At 40.0% G+C, this 18,213-nt stretch overlaps 1 protein-coding gene across 4 annotated transcripts in view; it reads right to left on the minus strand.

Moving 5' to 3' along the window:
* Window positions 1–18,213, minus strand: part of GLRA2 (glycine receptor alpha 2) — a 157,395-nt gene that overhangs the window by 31,200 nt on the left and 107,982 nt on the right. For all 4 annotated transcript variants that reach the window (XM_084869864.1, XM_084869863.1, XM_084869865.1 and 1 more), the window contains one exon: window positions 2,817–2,966. In XM_084869864.1, coding sequence (XP_084725990.1) covers window positions 2,817–2,966 — 150 coding nt within the window. The remainder of the gene's footprint in view (window positions 1–2,816; window positions 2,967–18,213) is intronic.

Consider the following 18,213-nt stretch of genomic DNA (forward strand, 5'->3'; position numbering starts at 1 on the left):
ATTTAATTCCTTTCCAACTCTACTGGTATGTCTCACAGGCATCTAAATTTAACAGCATCAAAATATGACTTTTGAGTTCTACCCCAAATGTGCTCTGTCACAATAATCCCCATCCTAAATAGTAACACTGCCCACCACAGTTGCTTAATCCAAATATCTGAGCCATATTATTCACTTCCTCACCTTCCCACATCAAATGCATCAGTATGACCTATTGGTTTTGCCTCCAAAGGATAAACCACTAGAATGTAAGTTTCATCAAGGGGATTGCACTTTGTCCTGTTCAACCATGTATTCTAAAGCTATGGACATTGCCTGGCACACAGTAGGAAGCAAATATTTGTAGAATGAATGCATGGATCTTGAATCTGACCGCTTAGCTCTATACCCCTGATCAACACCATAGTCAAAGCCACTAACATCTCTCATCTATATTTCTACAATTGCCTCCTAACTGATGTGCTGCTGTTACTCTTACCCCTCACAGGCTATCTATGTAATAGCCTGACACTTGATATGTTGAAACCAACCAATGGATTTTTATCACTTAGAATAAAATTCATTCCTTTACACTGGTCTGCAAAGACCTATATGAACCTGAAATTAGTTATTTCTCCAACCTCGTCTTCTACTGCTTTGCCTTTCTCATTTGCTACTGCTTGCTCTAATACTACTCAACTTTCTCCAAACCAACTTTATCATAATAAGACTCACCAGAACTCTTGTGAAAAATACCACAGTAATTTAGTGACCTCCCTGTAGACTCTGATTCATAAGGTTGAGGGTGGAACACAAGAATCTGTACTTTTAACAAGCACTCCTGGTGATTCTTATGGTAAGATTAGGTACAGATACAGCCTAAGATTCCTCCCCATAGCATTTCAATTATTCAGATATGAGAAGCAAAATGAAATTAATGTTCTATCTCTGGTCTAGGAAAACATGCAGTCAATGGCCACCTACTATGCTATGCCAGGGAATTCTGAGAACACTGCTTATGTGCTGAAGTATCCTCACATTCTAATAAAATTTCCTGGGTAGCACAAGTAACGTCAAACTTGTGTCACCTTGTGCTAGACTCCTGTGGATGAGGTTGAAAAAATGGTTATCACAGGGAGGCAGGGAGGAGAAAATTGCAAAAGGCTTGATATTCAACAATGTATAGAAGTGTGGGTGTGTGTGTGTGTTTCCTTAGGCTGTGACCAAGGTTATGTTTCTGTCCCAGAACCTTCTGTTGTCCTATGTAAAATTGGCTTATAAACCAGTGCAGTTATATACTGCAGTTATTGGGGCGGGGAGGGGACTTCAGAAATACTGACTGCTGTGCTCCATCCCAAGACTGGGATTTAACTGGTATGGGGCATGGGCAAGGTTTGGGACTTTTGAAACATTCCTGGGGTTATCTAATGTGCAGGCAAGTTGTTTGGGAACCACTGAACTGGATATTTGGAGCCATGTATTTCAAATGTCAATCCTCTGGATAAAGTTCAGGTTTCTGCATTCAAGTTTAAGTTGAGATGATGAAATCCATGTGACTGGATTTATCAAGTCGCAGTCAACATGGGTAGGAACCTTATTTACATAAAGTCAGAGCAATTGATGAAAAGGTTAAAGAAGTTATAGCACAAAGTTCCACTGATAATTGTATGTATAATAATACATACAATTATCAGTGTTCAAAACCTGATTTTAAGGTAATTTTGTCAGATTAAGTATATATCTCCAGTCAGAGTTGTCAGCTAAAACACCGGGCTCCTAGTTAAATTTGAATTATAGATAAACAATGAATAATTTATTAATACAGTCAAATCTCAATTCTTGAACATCTCCCATCTCGAACAATTTGGTTTTTGATCAACTTGTTCACTGAAAACAAGTCTAGGCTGTGGAACAAAACTTCAGTTTTTGAGCTGATAACCCTCTCATGGTGATTCCTCAGCATGACAACAAGCCTCTCTCAGAAAACAAACAAAGGAGAGAATGCTTTTGTTGGTGGTGAAGTAGAATATTAGCATAATTTCAAAACAGAGGCCATCAAGAGTGTTAAAGTTGCTAAGGGTGTGAAAGAAGCAATGATCACAGGCAATTGAAGAAGCAGAAAAACTATTGTTGATTTGGATAAAGGAAAAGCAATTAGCCCTGTGACAACATTTCGGAGGCAGTGACATGTGAACAAGCAAAGATGCTACATGCTGACCTGAGAGACACCCCTGGACAAGTGCTGAAAGTGATTTGTTAAGGCTAGCGGGGGGTGGCTTAATAAATTAAAAAACAAACAAAAAAAAACCACACCACACACACACACACTTATCTATAGATTAAGCAGTACACCAGACATGTGCTATATAGAAGAAAGGTTAAAACAAGAAATCATTTGGGGGTCTGGAATGGATTAATTCCATTTACATGATTTCTAAAGGGGAAAAATGATTTGGTTTTCCAACAAATCACTTCTTGAACAGCATTCTGGAACAAATTAAGTTCGAGAACCAAGGTTTCACTATATAAGTATGCCCCATGTTATGTATATATATATATATATATATATGTATATATATATATGTATGTATATATATATATATATAGTGTTTATTTTTTTATCTGAAAATGAAGTTTAGCTGTGTGCTTATATACATGACAGCCTTGCCCCAGTTATAAACGACTAACCTGAGCAGTAATTCAGTATAGTAGGGCCGAGCAGAACAAAAATTAACCATAGTTTCTTGCTCATTATATGTCCTTGTGTTTACTGAATCATATTGTCTGGTTCACCACCTCAAGCACTACCTGACTAGCCACCTGAGGCTCAACTGTACCTTATTCTGCCTCTTCTGTCGCCGTCTGAGCCGCAGGAACTCCTTATGTTGTCTGGAGACAAAGTTCACTGCTGCGTATTCCAGCAAGGCGGCAAACACGAACAGAAGGCACACTGCCATCCAGATGTCAATGGCTTTGACATAGGAGACCTGAGAGAGACACACAGAGAGAGTCCATGACAGCTTGCGAGGAGCCCCGTTCCTAACGTTGTGAGCAGAATAGCCTCATTTGTGGATCCTGGGCAGAGCAGTGAAGTCACACACCCCGCCCTCAATGTCCTGAGCCCTTCTGCCACCTTTCTCAGTGTAGCCCATCTGTTCAAGTAGCCTCATCCTTGAGAACAGCTCCAAAGAAGTTTCTTAATGAAGAAAAGAGACACAAAACCAAAACTTTTGAGGAGAATAGAGTGGAGGACACTATTTTCAAAACTGTTCTTCTTAACATTTATTTATTTAAAAATATATTTTATTGATATTTTACAGAAAAGAAGGGAGAGGGAGAAAGAGTTAGAAACATTGATGAGAAACTGACCAGCTGCCTCCTGCACACTCCCCACTGGGGATGTGCCTGCAACCCAGGCACATGCCTCTGACTGGAATCGAACCTGGGACCTTTCAGTCCGCAGGCCAAGGCTCCATCCACTGAGCCAAACCGGTCAGGGCTTTTTTTTTTCTTAACATTTAAAAACAAATATCATTAAGATCACTCCATAATTTGGATGAGAAATAAACTATGGTCTTTGGCCCTTTAAAAATCAATTTTTAATTTTCATCCATCTGTTGACCCTAACTGGCATGAAAACACATTTCTATTTCTATCCTTAAACACTATTTAAGGATATTGAAACTATCACAATTTAAGGATATTGAACCAAAATAAAACATCAGGGCTCTAGCCTTGGGGAAAGTGGTTAAAAAGAACACTTTTATAAACCTTCAGTGGTTGTTTGAGTATTTACTACATCTTACAATTTAATAAAGCTAATTTTCAAGAAAAGTACTTTTTACTTTCAATGGAAAGTGCCCCTCATATCACTCAGCTTTCAATTATTTGTTAAATGTATGGGTGAAAATAACTACATCAAGTTGTAGTATATTGGACCCTAGACTTCAAAAGATGCTTATAAAACTGCCGGCTGAATGTGTACTATTTAGTCCTAACTTTAAAAAAATTTTGTTTTATTTTTACTTTACTTTTTTTACTTTATTTTTAAAAATTCTTTATTGTTTAAAGTATTACATATAGTATTATATCTCCTTTCCCCCCATTGGCCACCCCAACCCACCAGCATATGCCCCTACCCTCCTAGTGTCTATGTCCATTGGTTAGGATTATATGCATGCATACAAGTCCTTTGTCTGATTTCTTAACCCCCACTCTAACCCTCCCCTGCCTTCCCTCTGAAGATTGATGGACTTTTTGATGCTTCTATGTCTCTGGATCTATTTTTGTTCATCAGTATATGTTGTTCATTATATTCCACAAATGAGTGAGATCATGTGATATTTTTCTTTCTCTGACTGGCTTATTTCATTTAGCATAATGTTCTCCAGGTCCGTCCATATTGTTGCAAATGGTAAGAGTTCTTTCTTTTTTGGAGCAGCGTAGTATCTCATTGTGTAGATGTACCACAGGTTTTTTTTAATGCATTCATCTGCTGATGGGCACTTAGGTTGTTTCCAAATCTTGGCTATTGTGAATTGTGCTGCTATGAACATATAAATAGGTTTTGTTGTTGTTGTTCTTTTTATAACACTGAGTTCTTACCTACCAATATCTATCTATCTATCTATCTATCTATCTATCTATCTATCTATCTATCTATCTACCTATCTATCTATATAAAAGGCTAATATGCAAAGTGTTCCCTCAGGAGTTTGATTGGAAGACCAGGAATTTGACCGGGAGGCCTGGAGTTTGATGGCTCTCTGTGACATGTGCTGATCACCAGGGGACAGCAAAGAACAAAGGAAGGCCCCAACCAGCCCTGATCATCAGCCAGGCCTAGGGACCCTATCCATGCACTAATTTCATGCACTGTGCCTCTAGTTTTAATTATTTTACACGTATTAATTTTTCTAACCATCACAACAGCTATATTGCTCCCATTTCTGATGAGTACACTGGGGTACAGAGGGGTTAAATTATTACCTGAGATCACAAATGTAGTAAGTGGCAGAGCAAAGATTTTAATTGGATCCCAGTCCGACTAGTGAATTTTCCTTCCAGATGTACACAAACACGTTAGTAGGATTATACAGTTTGTTTTCTCGCATTTCCCCTTGACCTTTCTAGTGAGCATTTCCTAGCCCAGTGGTCAGCAAACTCATTAGTCAACAGAGCCAAATATCAACAGTACGACGATTGACATTTCTTTTGAGAGCCACATTTTTTAAACTTAAACTTCTTCTAATGCCACTTCTTCCAAATAGACTTGCCCAAGCTGTGGCCCACTCAAGGGGCCAAAGAGCCTCATGTGACTCTCGAGCTGCCGTTTGTCAACCACTGAGTTATATGAATGCATACAAGGCTTTTGGTTGATCTCTCCCCTTTACCCCTCCCCTCCCCTATCTTCCCTCTGAGGTCTGACAGTCTGATCTATGCTTCTGTGTCCCTGGATCTGTTTTTGTTCATCAGTTTATGTTGTTCATGACATTCCACAGATGAGTGAGATGATGTGATATTTATCTTTCTCTGACTGGCTTATTTCACTAAGCATAATGCTCTCCAGTTCTTCTTCTTTTTTTTTTTCTAATACAATTTCTTTTTTTTAAAATTAAATTATTATCTGTGTACATATCTTACCATTCCCCCCTCCCATAAATACCCTCCCTCCCCAGAGATTTGTGTCCATTGGTTGTACTTATATGCATGTATACAAGTCCTTCGGTTGATCTATTATCTCCCCCAGATCTCCCTACCCTCCCTGCTGTAATTTGACAGTCTGCTTGTTGCTTTACTGTATCTATATCTATCTTTTGGTTCATCAGTTCTTTTAAGGCTACCACATTCCTAACACTAATTGTCTCAGTCAATCTGAACTACTTGTCAGTCTCACATAAGGTGTGAAGAGGTCCAGCATTTTATCATCTTCACCACTGTAAATGACCACTCTTCTTACCTGGGATGCTGTTCACCTTCTTTCTGATTAATAGACTTCTCAGAATCTTTCAGGACTTGGCTCAGATATCAGCTCCCCCGACAAGTTTCCCTAACCTTCTTGCTTTCACCAGTCTGGGTTAAGGGCCATTTTTCTTTCCTTCCTTTTCAGTTTCTATTGAGCCCGTCTGCTGTTCCTTTTTAGTCTAATAGATTCCCTGATCCCACCACTAGACCTGTAATCTTTTTCTTTTTGACAGGCCCTGTGAAGTATTACCCTTTGTATCACCAGGACAGGACATGACAAATAGTAAGGATTAGCTATGTGAGATAGATAGCAAAATAAATGACTGAATGACAGGAGGAAGGAATAAAGGAAATATTTGTCTACCTTTCCATTTTGCACTTTAATTTCAACAATTCTACACCAAATAATATCATCCACAATTTTGTGTATTTGATATTTTAAAAAGTAGACTATTAGCGCATTTCCATTCTCTTCAGTACACCTAGCATTCCTGGAATGTTTCTTTCTTTAATAAGCAATAATTTGTCTTGTATTTGTTCTTCTGGAGCAATCCTATTCTCTTATAATAATAGAACATTACCAATCACAGCACTCCCGGTTATATATTATTCAGATGGCCCATAAATATTTTAAGACCCAATAATGAGAGGACTTTGTCAATGCCTGAGATAGGTCCATACCAAGAGCTAAGTCCAATAGAACTGACCATTATTCTTCCCCAGCCTGGTGTTTACAACATTCAGTAATTTGTAAAACATCCCCCCATCTCTTTCTGGCTATCAGCAGGCCAAGCACGTATTTGAATTCTTTTATAGCCGCTCATAAATGAATCCTTTCAGCCTCTTCATCATTTTGGTTGGTCTCTGAATTCCCTCCAAATCACGAACATCTTTCCAGCATTGAAGTGCTGGTATTAAATGAATTATTCACATGGATTTAGAGGGTGTTTGGGGACATCTATTACATATGGTGTGATGCCACTTGGTGCTAGTCTCCCAGGATTGAAATACCTTTTTGTTGCTTTTACCCAGCTCTGATGTCAGATTCTCTCTCTTTGGCTGCTAATCCTTAGATGTTTTCAGCTCACATCTTTCCCTGACACATTCTTTTTTATGATTCTTGGGCTTATGTGATTCCTTCCTGAACTACTTTACTACAATCTTACAAAATAGTTTCCAAAGGTAATTAAGCTCTCAAAGTGCTAAGATGATTCACTGAGTTCCAGGCATATTTAATTTAGAAAAACATCGCAAGCCCACTATGTGGAAGGCAATGCACTAAGTGCTTTTGGGAGATGGGGCAGAAGGGATCAGGATAATTAAGATGCTCATCGATTCTTCCTATGACTTCTCACACCAGGCCCCGGAAACCCCTTTCACACTGTGCTCCAGAGAGTGTCATTCACAGGGAGCACATTTTGGCCTGTCGATCAAATCTGGCCCACCACGTGTTTTATAAATAAACTTGTTTTTTTTTTTTTTTTTTTTTAACACAGCCATACTCGTTCATTTACATATTGGCTGTGGCTGCTTTGGACTAAAATGGCACTGTTGAGTATTGTGACAGACCCTATATGGCCTACAAAGCTGAAAATACTTACTATGTGGTCTTTTACAGAAAATGTTTACCAGCCCTTGACCTAGACTGTAGTGTTGTTTGGTTTGTCCTGGGATTATACATCCCAGTGGCCCTGCTTGATACTTGAGAAACCCGTGGTCTATTTAAGGAGAATGTCAACTGATAGATGTGAAATGCATGGTCCCATGTGCCAAAGTGTAAGGAAGATCAAAAGGCTGATGGACTGTGGGGAAGTGGATGTTGATAGGGAAGATCAGAAAAGCTTTATTCCTGGATGCTGTGGCATTTGACTTAGGGTTTGAGGAAAGCCAGGCTTTTGATTGGTATAAGAAGATGTAAAGCAAAGCCATGGAGATGGGAGAGAGAAGGTGGGCTCAGGATGAGCAACCCAGTGACAGGATATGCTGGGTACCTGGGAAGTGCGTGGTGAGGTGTGTGCAGATAGGCTGGGCCACCACATTGAAGGGGTTTCAGTTTCAGACTGCTTTTAAAGACAAGCTAATGATGGTTTGAGCTGGGATATTGATGTATATGTTTTTTTGTAAGATTTGTGAACTTTGTATCCAAAAGCAAGATATTAGCAAAAGCAGACATTTTCCTATCTTAACAGAAAGTTACCTTCCCTGATCTTGCCACTTTCCACCCTATACAAATCTGGCTTTCTTCCAAGCTCTCTAACAACATTCCTGAATCATTTGCTGGATCTTCTTCTGTTATTGGGTTCTTTGAACTCTTTCCTCTTCAATTTTCACTCTTAATCTTCACGCCCTTAATTAATTAATTCATCCACTCCTATAGTTTTCTTCGTGTGTGTGTGTGTGTGTGTGTGTGTGTGTGTGTGTGTGTTATAGCAGAGATTAGCCAAGTTCTCGTGAATCAAATTTTTTGTTCCAGGAACACTAGATTTTCTAGTTCAGTTGGGTCTTCAGTGGGATGTGGGCAGGAATACACAGAGTGGCCAGATTATTATGATTTCTGAATGCTTAATAATCTGGCCACTCAGTGTATATCCTATATAATAAAAGGCTAATATGCAAAATTATCCCTCAACCAGGAGTTAGACCAGCAGGCAGACTGGCCAATTGCCCATGTCCCCTCCCTCTGGCCAGGCTGGCTGGATCCCACCCATGCACAAATTCATGCAATGGGCCTCCAATACACACACACACACACACACACACACACACACACATTGATTGGCCAGATTATTATGCGTTCAGAGATCATAATAATCTGGCCACTCAGTGTAATTTATAGCACTTCATAAGGCCTCTAAAATCTCCCACAAGTTCCTTAGGACTTAGCCCTTCTGCAGTCACGTTGGATGTCACCCATTTAAGATGACAGTGCCGTAAAATGGAAGAAATCGGGATCCCTAAAATATTCAGGGCCGCTCACTCCATAGTGGAGTGTAATGTGAATGAGAAATAAAATTTTATTGTATTAAGCCACAGAGATTTCAGGATTGTGTGTTTTCAACACTCCAAAATTCATCACTCAGTCATGACCTCTCAGCAGCATTCCCATGTTAATTCTAAAATGCCTGCAATTAGCATTTGCAAAATCAAACTTATTAAATGCTCCTCCTCCCCATTTATCTCATTTGCATCTTTCTTTCCACTAGCAACCCTAGTTTCATCATTTGGTCTTTCCTTGCCTTCATGTCTCATATTCAATCTATTGCAAAAGCTCATCATTTCTTTCTGCAAAGTGCCCTTGGGTTTAGTCTCTCGTCTCCATTCTAAAGATGTCACCACAACTCTGGCCGTCAACACTTACACCTGGTTGTTATAACAGCTTTCTAACTGATGCCCCTGCATTCCGTTCGCCCCGGTGGCACTTTATCCTTTTGCTTCTGCAAGATTAAATTTAAAACACCAATTTTCTTTGCAACACACCTGCTTAAGAACTGCTCTGGCTGCCTACTACAGACTCTAGCATCCAAGATCTCACACAGCATGTGGCCACCCTAGTTATTCAATCTTATTCCACTCTTTGCTGACACATACCTTGTACTTTGTTTAAGCAATTCTACTTTATTACCCCTGAGGAAGCCAAGTCCATTCCCACTGAAAACCACAGTGGTTCTCATATAGGTGTGATTTTACACTCCAGGGGACATTTGGCAATGTCCGGAGATATTTTTGGTTGTCACATGAGGGAGGGGGAGTCGTGCAGTGTGGGTGTTAATACTGGCATCTAGTAGGTTGAGGTCAGGAATGTTGCTAAACATGTGATAATGTACAGGACAGCCCCCACAATGATGTTACCTCGCTACAAATGTCAATAATTCTGAGTTTGATAAATTCTGAGATTTATAAAGCAATCCTCGAAAATCCAGGTATCAATGTTTACTCCAGTGGCTTTCAATTGGGGGTGATGTTGCCCTGAGATGGCATTTCCAATATCTGAAGATGTCTTTCATTGTCCTAACTAAATGGGTAGTGGGGTTTTACCACTGGCTTCTAGTGAGTAGAGGCCAGGGGTACTGCTAAACATCCAACCAATGCGTAAGACAGATCCCACGACAAAAAATTATCCAAGCCCCAAATGTTAATTGTATAAGGTTGAGAAATCCTTGTACTATTCTCTCAGCACAAAAATTATTCCTGCCTTTTCTATATCTTTATCTCCAGATAATTCCTCAGGAGTAGCTCAAATTCCATCTCCAGAGTGATACTTTCTCTGTCTATTCTAGCTCACAGTGGTCTTACCCATCTTTAGAATTTGTAATGCACTTACATTTAGGATAATAAAATTTAGCATGTGCTTCATGCATGCATGTTTTATCTATCCAACTAACGTATAGGATACTTAGAGTATAAAGACCCAGTAATGTCTTTTCTATCTATGCCACTAATGACAAGTCTTTGTGCATTATGGTAAAGGCCCCATTATTTCTGTTGATTGACACATTATTCAAGCCATATATAAATCCAAATTCTTTTCACAGTCACTGCTATTTATAAAGGTTTGGATGTTAAAAATGGGAGAAAGAAAGCTAAAAGGAAAAAAATGGCATAGGTATTTTAAACCTGATAGTTGATGGTATCCAGAGGGCAAGAAGAATGCTTATTATTCTTATGACTTTACAATTCATGTAGTTTACAAACATATCTGGTAAAAAAAAAAAATTAGAGCCATTCAAGGGCTTTATGTTTTTTGGTGGCACTAAGTAAACAGTGGATATTTGAGCAGATCAAGTAGATGGTAGAGTTTACTTAGCTCTTTGCTCAGTTTTGGCATCATGTGGACATTTCCAGTATTGTTCTTTCAACACTGGCTTGGCATTTTGGAAGACTTTGGCAAGTTTTCTAAAGTCAGTCTTTTATTAATTGTATACTCAGATTGGTATCAAAGGGGAAAACAAAACCAAGAATTTATTTACTTTAGTCCCATAATTTGTTTTGTCTATATTAAAAAAAAAATAACCACCTCATTTCCTGTGTCATGAAGCCAGTTGTTCATGAGTTGGATCATTTTCTACCTGGTGTTTATCCCCAGCATAGAAGAGTAGATCACTTTATAAGGATTGCCTAACTATCCTTTCAGCTCAGATGCCCTGTCCATCTCTCAAGGACAATGCACTCCCATGTGTGTATTTGCCAACTAAAATATGTCCACATTCCTGGCCCCTAGGCTGATTCCAGAGAGCTGTGACATTTTCCCATCAGCTAATCAAGGAGGATTGGTTATGAACATATATAGAGACATGTTCTACAGTGGATAAATATTAATAATGACTATAATAAAGTATTATTTTAATAGAAAAGAAACAAAATGTAATTTGTAGGATAATCTCAAAATAATGAGATAGTTTTCTTTAAGTGGAATGATCTGTCACACCCACCTGCTTGAGTCAATGCTTAATTATTTGGAAACTACTTGTAACCATGTAACCCATTGCTAAATCAAAATAGAAGCTTTTCTGCTCTGTATAGTAAAATTTCTTTTTATCTAATTTAAGAGAAAATTGCAATTAACCCTCATTAATGAAGCTGTTGAAATGAAAGATACTGTTGGTCACAGTAACCTGACTTGTGCTTCCATTGTAGGAACAAAAGACTTCGGTAGCTCCAGTAAACTTTTTTATTAAGTGCTATGAAGTACATCACATCCTCTCCATTCTCATTTTATGGGAGAGAAAAATAAATTTATTAAATTTATTAAATCCATGCCTAAATCTTATACAACTAGTAATCAACAAAGGTGGAAATGAGAATTCTGGCTTGATTTTTGGTTTTGTCTCTTACCTACAGTATTCAATCACTGTAAAGACATAATAAAAATATATATATATAGACTATCAAATTAATCCTAGTGCCAAAGATTCATGGTGTTGTACATTTTATCTTTATAGTTTTGCTACCAAGTTACCATTTGTATTGCCCGCTTAAAGAGCTGAAACCTATTAATTCTAGGAAAGTAAGATTTCATGGGCAGAGAGGGATAGTGGCAGCACTGACTACCTGGCCTATCCAGTGGCCGCTCCATTTTCTATCTATATCTTGTGCTCTTGGGTTCTGGGTAGAGAGTATAGTCAACACACTTACAAAGGTGCTGTTTGCATAAACAGCCAGTAGGTGGCAGTGCCTCCAAACCCGGTATCTTTAGGGGCCAACTAGTTACAAATGGTACTGGTTAACAAAACTCATCAGGGTAGGAACTGAACAACCTTCAGGGACCACTTTGTTGGTGTTGGGTGGCATAACGACCCAATTAGCTGATATTGTTTCCAAAGAGGAATAAGTTTCTCTCCATTATGTTGGTCAGAAAACTTCAAAGTATCTTGCCAAAGCACAGCATCCACATCAGTTTTGTGAGTGCAGGAGAGAAGGGTAGAACTGCCAGCCCCAGAAGACCTGGGAAGTACTAAGTGATATCCACTGCTAGAGGTACCATAGGGATAACCTTCAGGAAGGTACCCCCAAATATCAGTCTTCAGCAAATGTTGGCATCTGGGGGAGGGAGCCAGGAATGGGGAAGGAGTGGCATCAGGAGGAAGGGGAGGGAGCAGACTAGGGGGCATCTTCCTGTGTCTGCATCTACCACATTATCAACTGTTGGACAGGAATAATGATTCCTTCAATAGTCTACTTCTGCTGGCTGCACCTTATTGCTGTGCAGCCACCGGAAGTGCAGCATATTGCTTCTCAAACAAAAGCAGGAATGAGGATGGAGTGGGAGTCAGGAGCAGATTGTCCACTAGTGTAGGGGGGAAAAAAACTTCTAAAAAAAGCGTCAGTTGGGTTATCTCAGTATTGGAAAGACAACCATAGGCTTTGGGGAATAATGTGATGACACTCCACTTAATAGAGATTTGTGTAGTTAGTGCATGCATGTGGAGGCGAGGAATGGGAGGGGGAGGGTTGGGGAGTAGATGAAGATGGGAAAGAAAGGAAGGAAATGAACAGCTTTGGAACCAGTCCAGCTTGGATTTGATCCTAGATGAATGGGCGGTGAACTTGGGGAAAATTACTTAACCTTTTGGGATCTCAGTTTCCTAATATTAAAGTAGGGCCCAAGGATTCCAATGTCACAGTGCTGTTGAAGGATTGAATAAGACACTTTATGTAAATCTTATCACTCATTTGGCAGATTGTAGACACTCAGTCACATTGGTTTGCCAGGAATGAGCTCTTAAAGACATTGCATAATTCAAAACTTGCATAATTCAACCCTAGAGGAAAAAAATGTAAAGTAGAACTTGTTGTATTTCATGCTCTGTGTATGCATTAAGACTTTATTAGTATTTTTGTATTGCCCTATTTCAAATTCACATAAAATGGGACCTGGTTGTAGTGAGCACTCCTGTATGTCAGGGGCACTGAGACACACTGTTAGAAAAACAAAAGAAAACAACAAACCACCACCACTGTCATCAACAGAAACCTTGCAACAACCCATGTGTTGTCTCCATTATCAATGGAAGAAAACTGAGTTGACCCATTAACTTTGCCAAGATCACACAGATAAAAAGGGGTTGAGCTGCTCTTCACATCTACTCTGGTTTGATGCCACACTCTGCTTTTCTGGCTCACTGACCCCTGGAGGAACTTCCTTCTCTGGGGAGTGAGTCAGGAGGATTACTCACACCAGATGACAACATCTGATGTGAAAGAGAGTTGAGAAAGTTCATGCAGTGGGGTGGGCGAGGAAAAAAACAGCAGCATAGTCAGTCACCTACAGCCAGAGAGATACTATGAAAATCAATGTTTAAAGATGAAAGATAACCAGGCTGTTCTTCATTTAATTCCCCAAGTGCTGTTTCCACTTTATTTATACCCCCAAACATGCCACCCCAGATTCAATTTTTCATACTCGTAAACAAGCATGGAGAGGCAGGAAGTTTAATAATAACAGTCCAGTCTTGTTCTTTGAACTAAACCTGAGTGAAAGGCCTTGGAATGAATGATGGATAGGTTTTAGAGCTGTGACAAAGGTGTACTCTTACTTTCCATCTTGAGTTACCCAGAGAGGGGACTTGATGGGAGGGGGAGTATGGAAAAGCTGAGGAGACCCCACCTCCTAGACTGGGCTTGCTGGCTTATGATTTCTAGGAGCTATGCTCCTTAGAATAATAGTATGAGGAGGCCAAATCAGGAAGGCAGCATGGGCCAAACTTCTCACCCCTAACCATTTCTGAAACTCAGAACCTTAGCAGAGTGAGTGGGAAGGCCAGTGCTGGGTGAGGGTCAATGTTGAATAGCAGGCTCTTCATTGTCAGACAGAAAGCACAATGGTGTATCCTGATGCAAGCCTGATTCTGAGATGACTGGTGGGTAAGATAAGTGGGGAATGAGAGATTCTGGGCTACAAAATGGAGGCAGCCTTTGGAAGCCCAGTTCAGCCTTCAGCGATAGGGAATCATTTCTTCAAGAATACCTAGAATCTTGTCATGACTCCAGGGTACAAAGAGGTTTCTCCAGGTGTTAAGTTTCCCCACTGTGCACCTGAAGCCTCCCAGCACTAAGATGCTACGTCCTGGGGATGAGCTTTGATGTAGGGCCAAAGCGTAATTCACAACTAAGAATATAGCACAAAATATTAATTTCATTGAAAGGCAGACTCAGTGGTAGCCAAGAAATTTTATTACCCAACCCCTGGCCAGTGGCCTGGTTTAACATCATCTCTGCACTTTAATGGAAGCTCACAGTGGAGGCAGCAGGTTGGTGAGGATGTCTCCATGGGAGCTCCCTTGAAAGAAACCTTCCATTCTTGGTGTGAGACCCCGGACAATCATGCCTAGTGTGTGCTAAAGCTCTTGAAGCTAATCAGCTCCCTGCTAGTTCGTGCCATCCAAAGCGAAACTGAAATAGAATAATGCCAGGCCCCCGTCATGTTCCAGGTTACACGTGGGGAGGAGAAAACAAGAAAAGGAGCTACAGGTCAGTCAGAGGTTGGAAATTAATGTGGCACAAAAGCCTCTGACTGGGCTGGTGATCTCACTTTTTGTTACTGTAAATTACCGAAGAACTGGCCTCCGCTGTGTCCATTTCCTGTAGCTAAGCAGCATTTTGATGACAGTCCGCTCCACACCTTTCTCCTCACCTCAAAAACCAGAACCACAAATCACCCACTTGTAATGACTTATTTGCAATAGATATTAGCCCGCAGGAGTCTGTTATAATTAAAAAGAAATTCTATGGCCTCTTGAATAAAATGACACAGATAGATGTGCAAGCACTTTAGAGAAATATAAAAAGCCATGCATTATGGAGACATTATTAGATTTCAATATGGAAGTGTACAGATTGCTAAAAAAAAAAAAAGATAAATTGTAAATGTGAAAAGATTTTGTTTGGGCTCATTGAGCACATCAGTTTCTAATATATCAGTTGCATATATGTGCACTGGAGAGCTCAATTTCAGTTCCTTTGTGGAAATCAATCCTGTAGGGTTCTATAAACTAAGAGGAGTCGGCAGAGCTGTGATAGAGAGAGCTGTGAGAAGATGCCAAGGGTATGGGTCTTGGCTTTGCCACTGGCTGACTTAGCCATGTCATTTTACCTTTCTGGGCCTCAGGTTACTTCTTGAAAATATGAAAGGGTTAAATGACTACTAGAGGCCCGGTGCATGAAAACTAGTGCACTGGGAGGTGTCCCTCGGCCCAGCCTGCCCCCTCTCACAGGCCGGGAGCCCTCAGGGGATGCCCTTGGCCTTTGCAGCCTCTGTGGCTTTTTCTGAAAGGACGTCTGAAGGACATCTGGAGACATCTGGTCTAATTAGCATATTACCCTTTTATTAGTATAGATGTCTAAGGTTTCTGCTAGACATCTGTGAGTCTGTGACTCCAGGGAAAGAGAAAGTGATGATAGAGGAAACTAAGTCACTAGCAACGTGGGGTCTCAATCTCAAGGTGATCAGAAACTTGAGTCCCAGCAGTAGCCTCTGGCCTTCTTATCACCTTCAGTGTCATCCAATAATGAATTTTCATTGAGTATTTCAATGGGCCAGGTAGAGCTTGCTTAAAATGGTGAATTCCTTGTTTAGAAACAAATTGTATTGGCAAAAAACACATGTGTAAGCAGATGCACTGAGTTCACCTGCACATTTAATGGCAAAGTCTGCTGTAAACCCTCAGCAACTCGCCTCAAGCCCTAGAACTCTTTTGCTTTTTCAATCCCAGAGGTTTTTCTAGCACTTTAACAACTTTCTCAACTTGCATACAAGGAAGCCTAGAGCACTCACAGGGCCAGCTCTCAGGCACAAATGGATGGAAGTTGGTGGCTAAAGACTCCAAATTTCCAGTTGCCTGGTGAGACAAGTCTTTGAGAATTCTGCATGGTGTTCCAGAGAATGCCCAGCTGGGTTGACCCCTCGTTGCCCTCCATGTTAACCGTCTGATCAATAAACTTCATTGGCTTTTCTCCTTTCCTTGTTTACACTTCACACACTCTCACTTGTCCTTTCTGAGACCACATCCCAACAGAACTATCTGCATGCAAACACTTGTTATAGGATCTGCAGTTCACAGAAACAAATGACCCAAACATGAAATAGATCTGGAAGGCCTGACACATAAATGATGCCTGCCACAGCATGCACTATTTAGAACCAGGATGGCAAACAAACCATACGGCCTCCTGAAAACTCCTTTCTTATTGACAAAAGCTCTCCATTTGGCTGCTTTACACATCATCGGTAGGAATGGTGTATTGACATGGTGCAAAAACGAATCTGGAGAAGCAAGTATGAAATCAATTTGGGATCTATATAAATAATTTGTTCCATGTAGGTATGAAATTTGCACATCATACCTAGGGATATTGAGTTAAAGTTATATAAAGATATAGACATTTTGAAGATACAAATTACTCCTGTTGACAGAACATCAATGAAAAATGTTAACAGCATTACACTAAAGGATCAATGCAGACTTAGTGTTAATAGTGCGTGGTAGGCAGCCTTTAAAATGCCCCCCATTGACTCTTGCCTCCTGTTTCATATCATTGGGAATCCCTTGACTGTGAGCTGAACCCAGCCACTTGCTTCTAGCAAACACAATATGGCAAAAGTGATAGAATGTCACTTTCATGATTAGGTTATAAAAGATCGACTTTGCTTTTTGCTTGCACTTTCTTTCTTGCTGGCATTCTCTCTCTGGCTCTCCTCTGGCAGCCTTGGTGGAGAGGACCACCTGGCAGGAAACTGAGGGTCACATTCAGCAAACGGTCACTGAAGAACTGAGACCTCAGTCTATGGTTCAGGAGTAACTGAAGCCTACCAGCAAGCACGTGAGTGAGTTTGGAAGTGGATCCTTCTCTACTTGGGCCTTCATGTGAGACTGCAGCCCTAGCTGACACCTTGACTTTAACCTCCTGACAGACCCTGAAACAGAGGCCCCAGTTAAGTTGTGCCTGGATTCCTGACCTGTCACAGGAACTATGTGCTTAAAATGTTGTTAGGTGGCTATTTTTTTTTGTAATTTGTTATGAAGTAATAGATAATTAATATAGGATATCTTTAGGAGAAGGGAGAGAGCTGAGAGATACATTTTTTGGGGAGGCCTCACAAATTCAAAATTCGGTACGATTTGATGATTTATTTTTGGACTTTTGTTATAATAAGAAATTTTTAAAATCCTCACCCAAGGATATGTTTTTATTGATGTTAGAGAGAGAGGAAGGGAAAAGGAAAGAGAAACATTGATTGGTTACCTCCCATACACATCCTAACAACTTTCCCATTTGTCCTAATGGGAAATCGAACCCATGACCTTTTGGTGTACTGGATGATGCTCCAACCAACGGAGCCACCCTGGCTGGGGCTACTTTGGACTTTTTAAACAGGCAAGTTTAGTTTAAAAAAAATAATAGATGTCTTTGAGGATAATTAATTAGAATAAGTGAATAAGAACCATAATATATTATTTTTAATCGATTCATTCAAGTATGTTCCCTACTTGAACATTTATAAAGTAGCTATTAAAAAATAAATTCACTTATGCTGAAGTCACGGGTCAAGGATCTACTGCCCATGAGTTAAATCTGGCTTATTACCATACCCATTCATTTACATATTATCTATTGTGCTCTGTTCTGGAATCACTTAAATTCTCATCACGATTTCTTGATGTTATTGTATACATAGACATGGGCCACAAAATGAATTGAGTATTTTCAGCAGCCAGTCAACAAATCATCATAAACTGTTCTTTATGTGTGAGATGCTGAGAGATAATTTTGGTT

The sequence above is a fragment of the Pipistrellus hanaki genome (assembly GCF_964339955.1).
Source record: "Pipistrellus hanaki genome assembly, chromosome: X".
Classification (NCBI taxonomy): domain Eukaryota; kingdom Metazoa; phylum Chordata; class Mammalia; order Chiroptera; family Vespertilionidae; genus Pipistrellus; species Pipistrellus hanaki.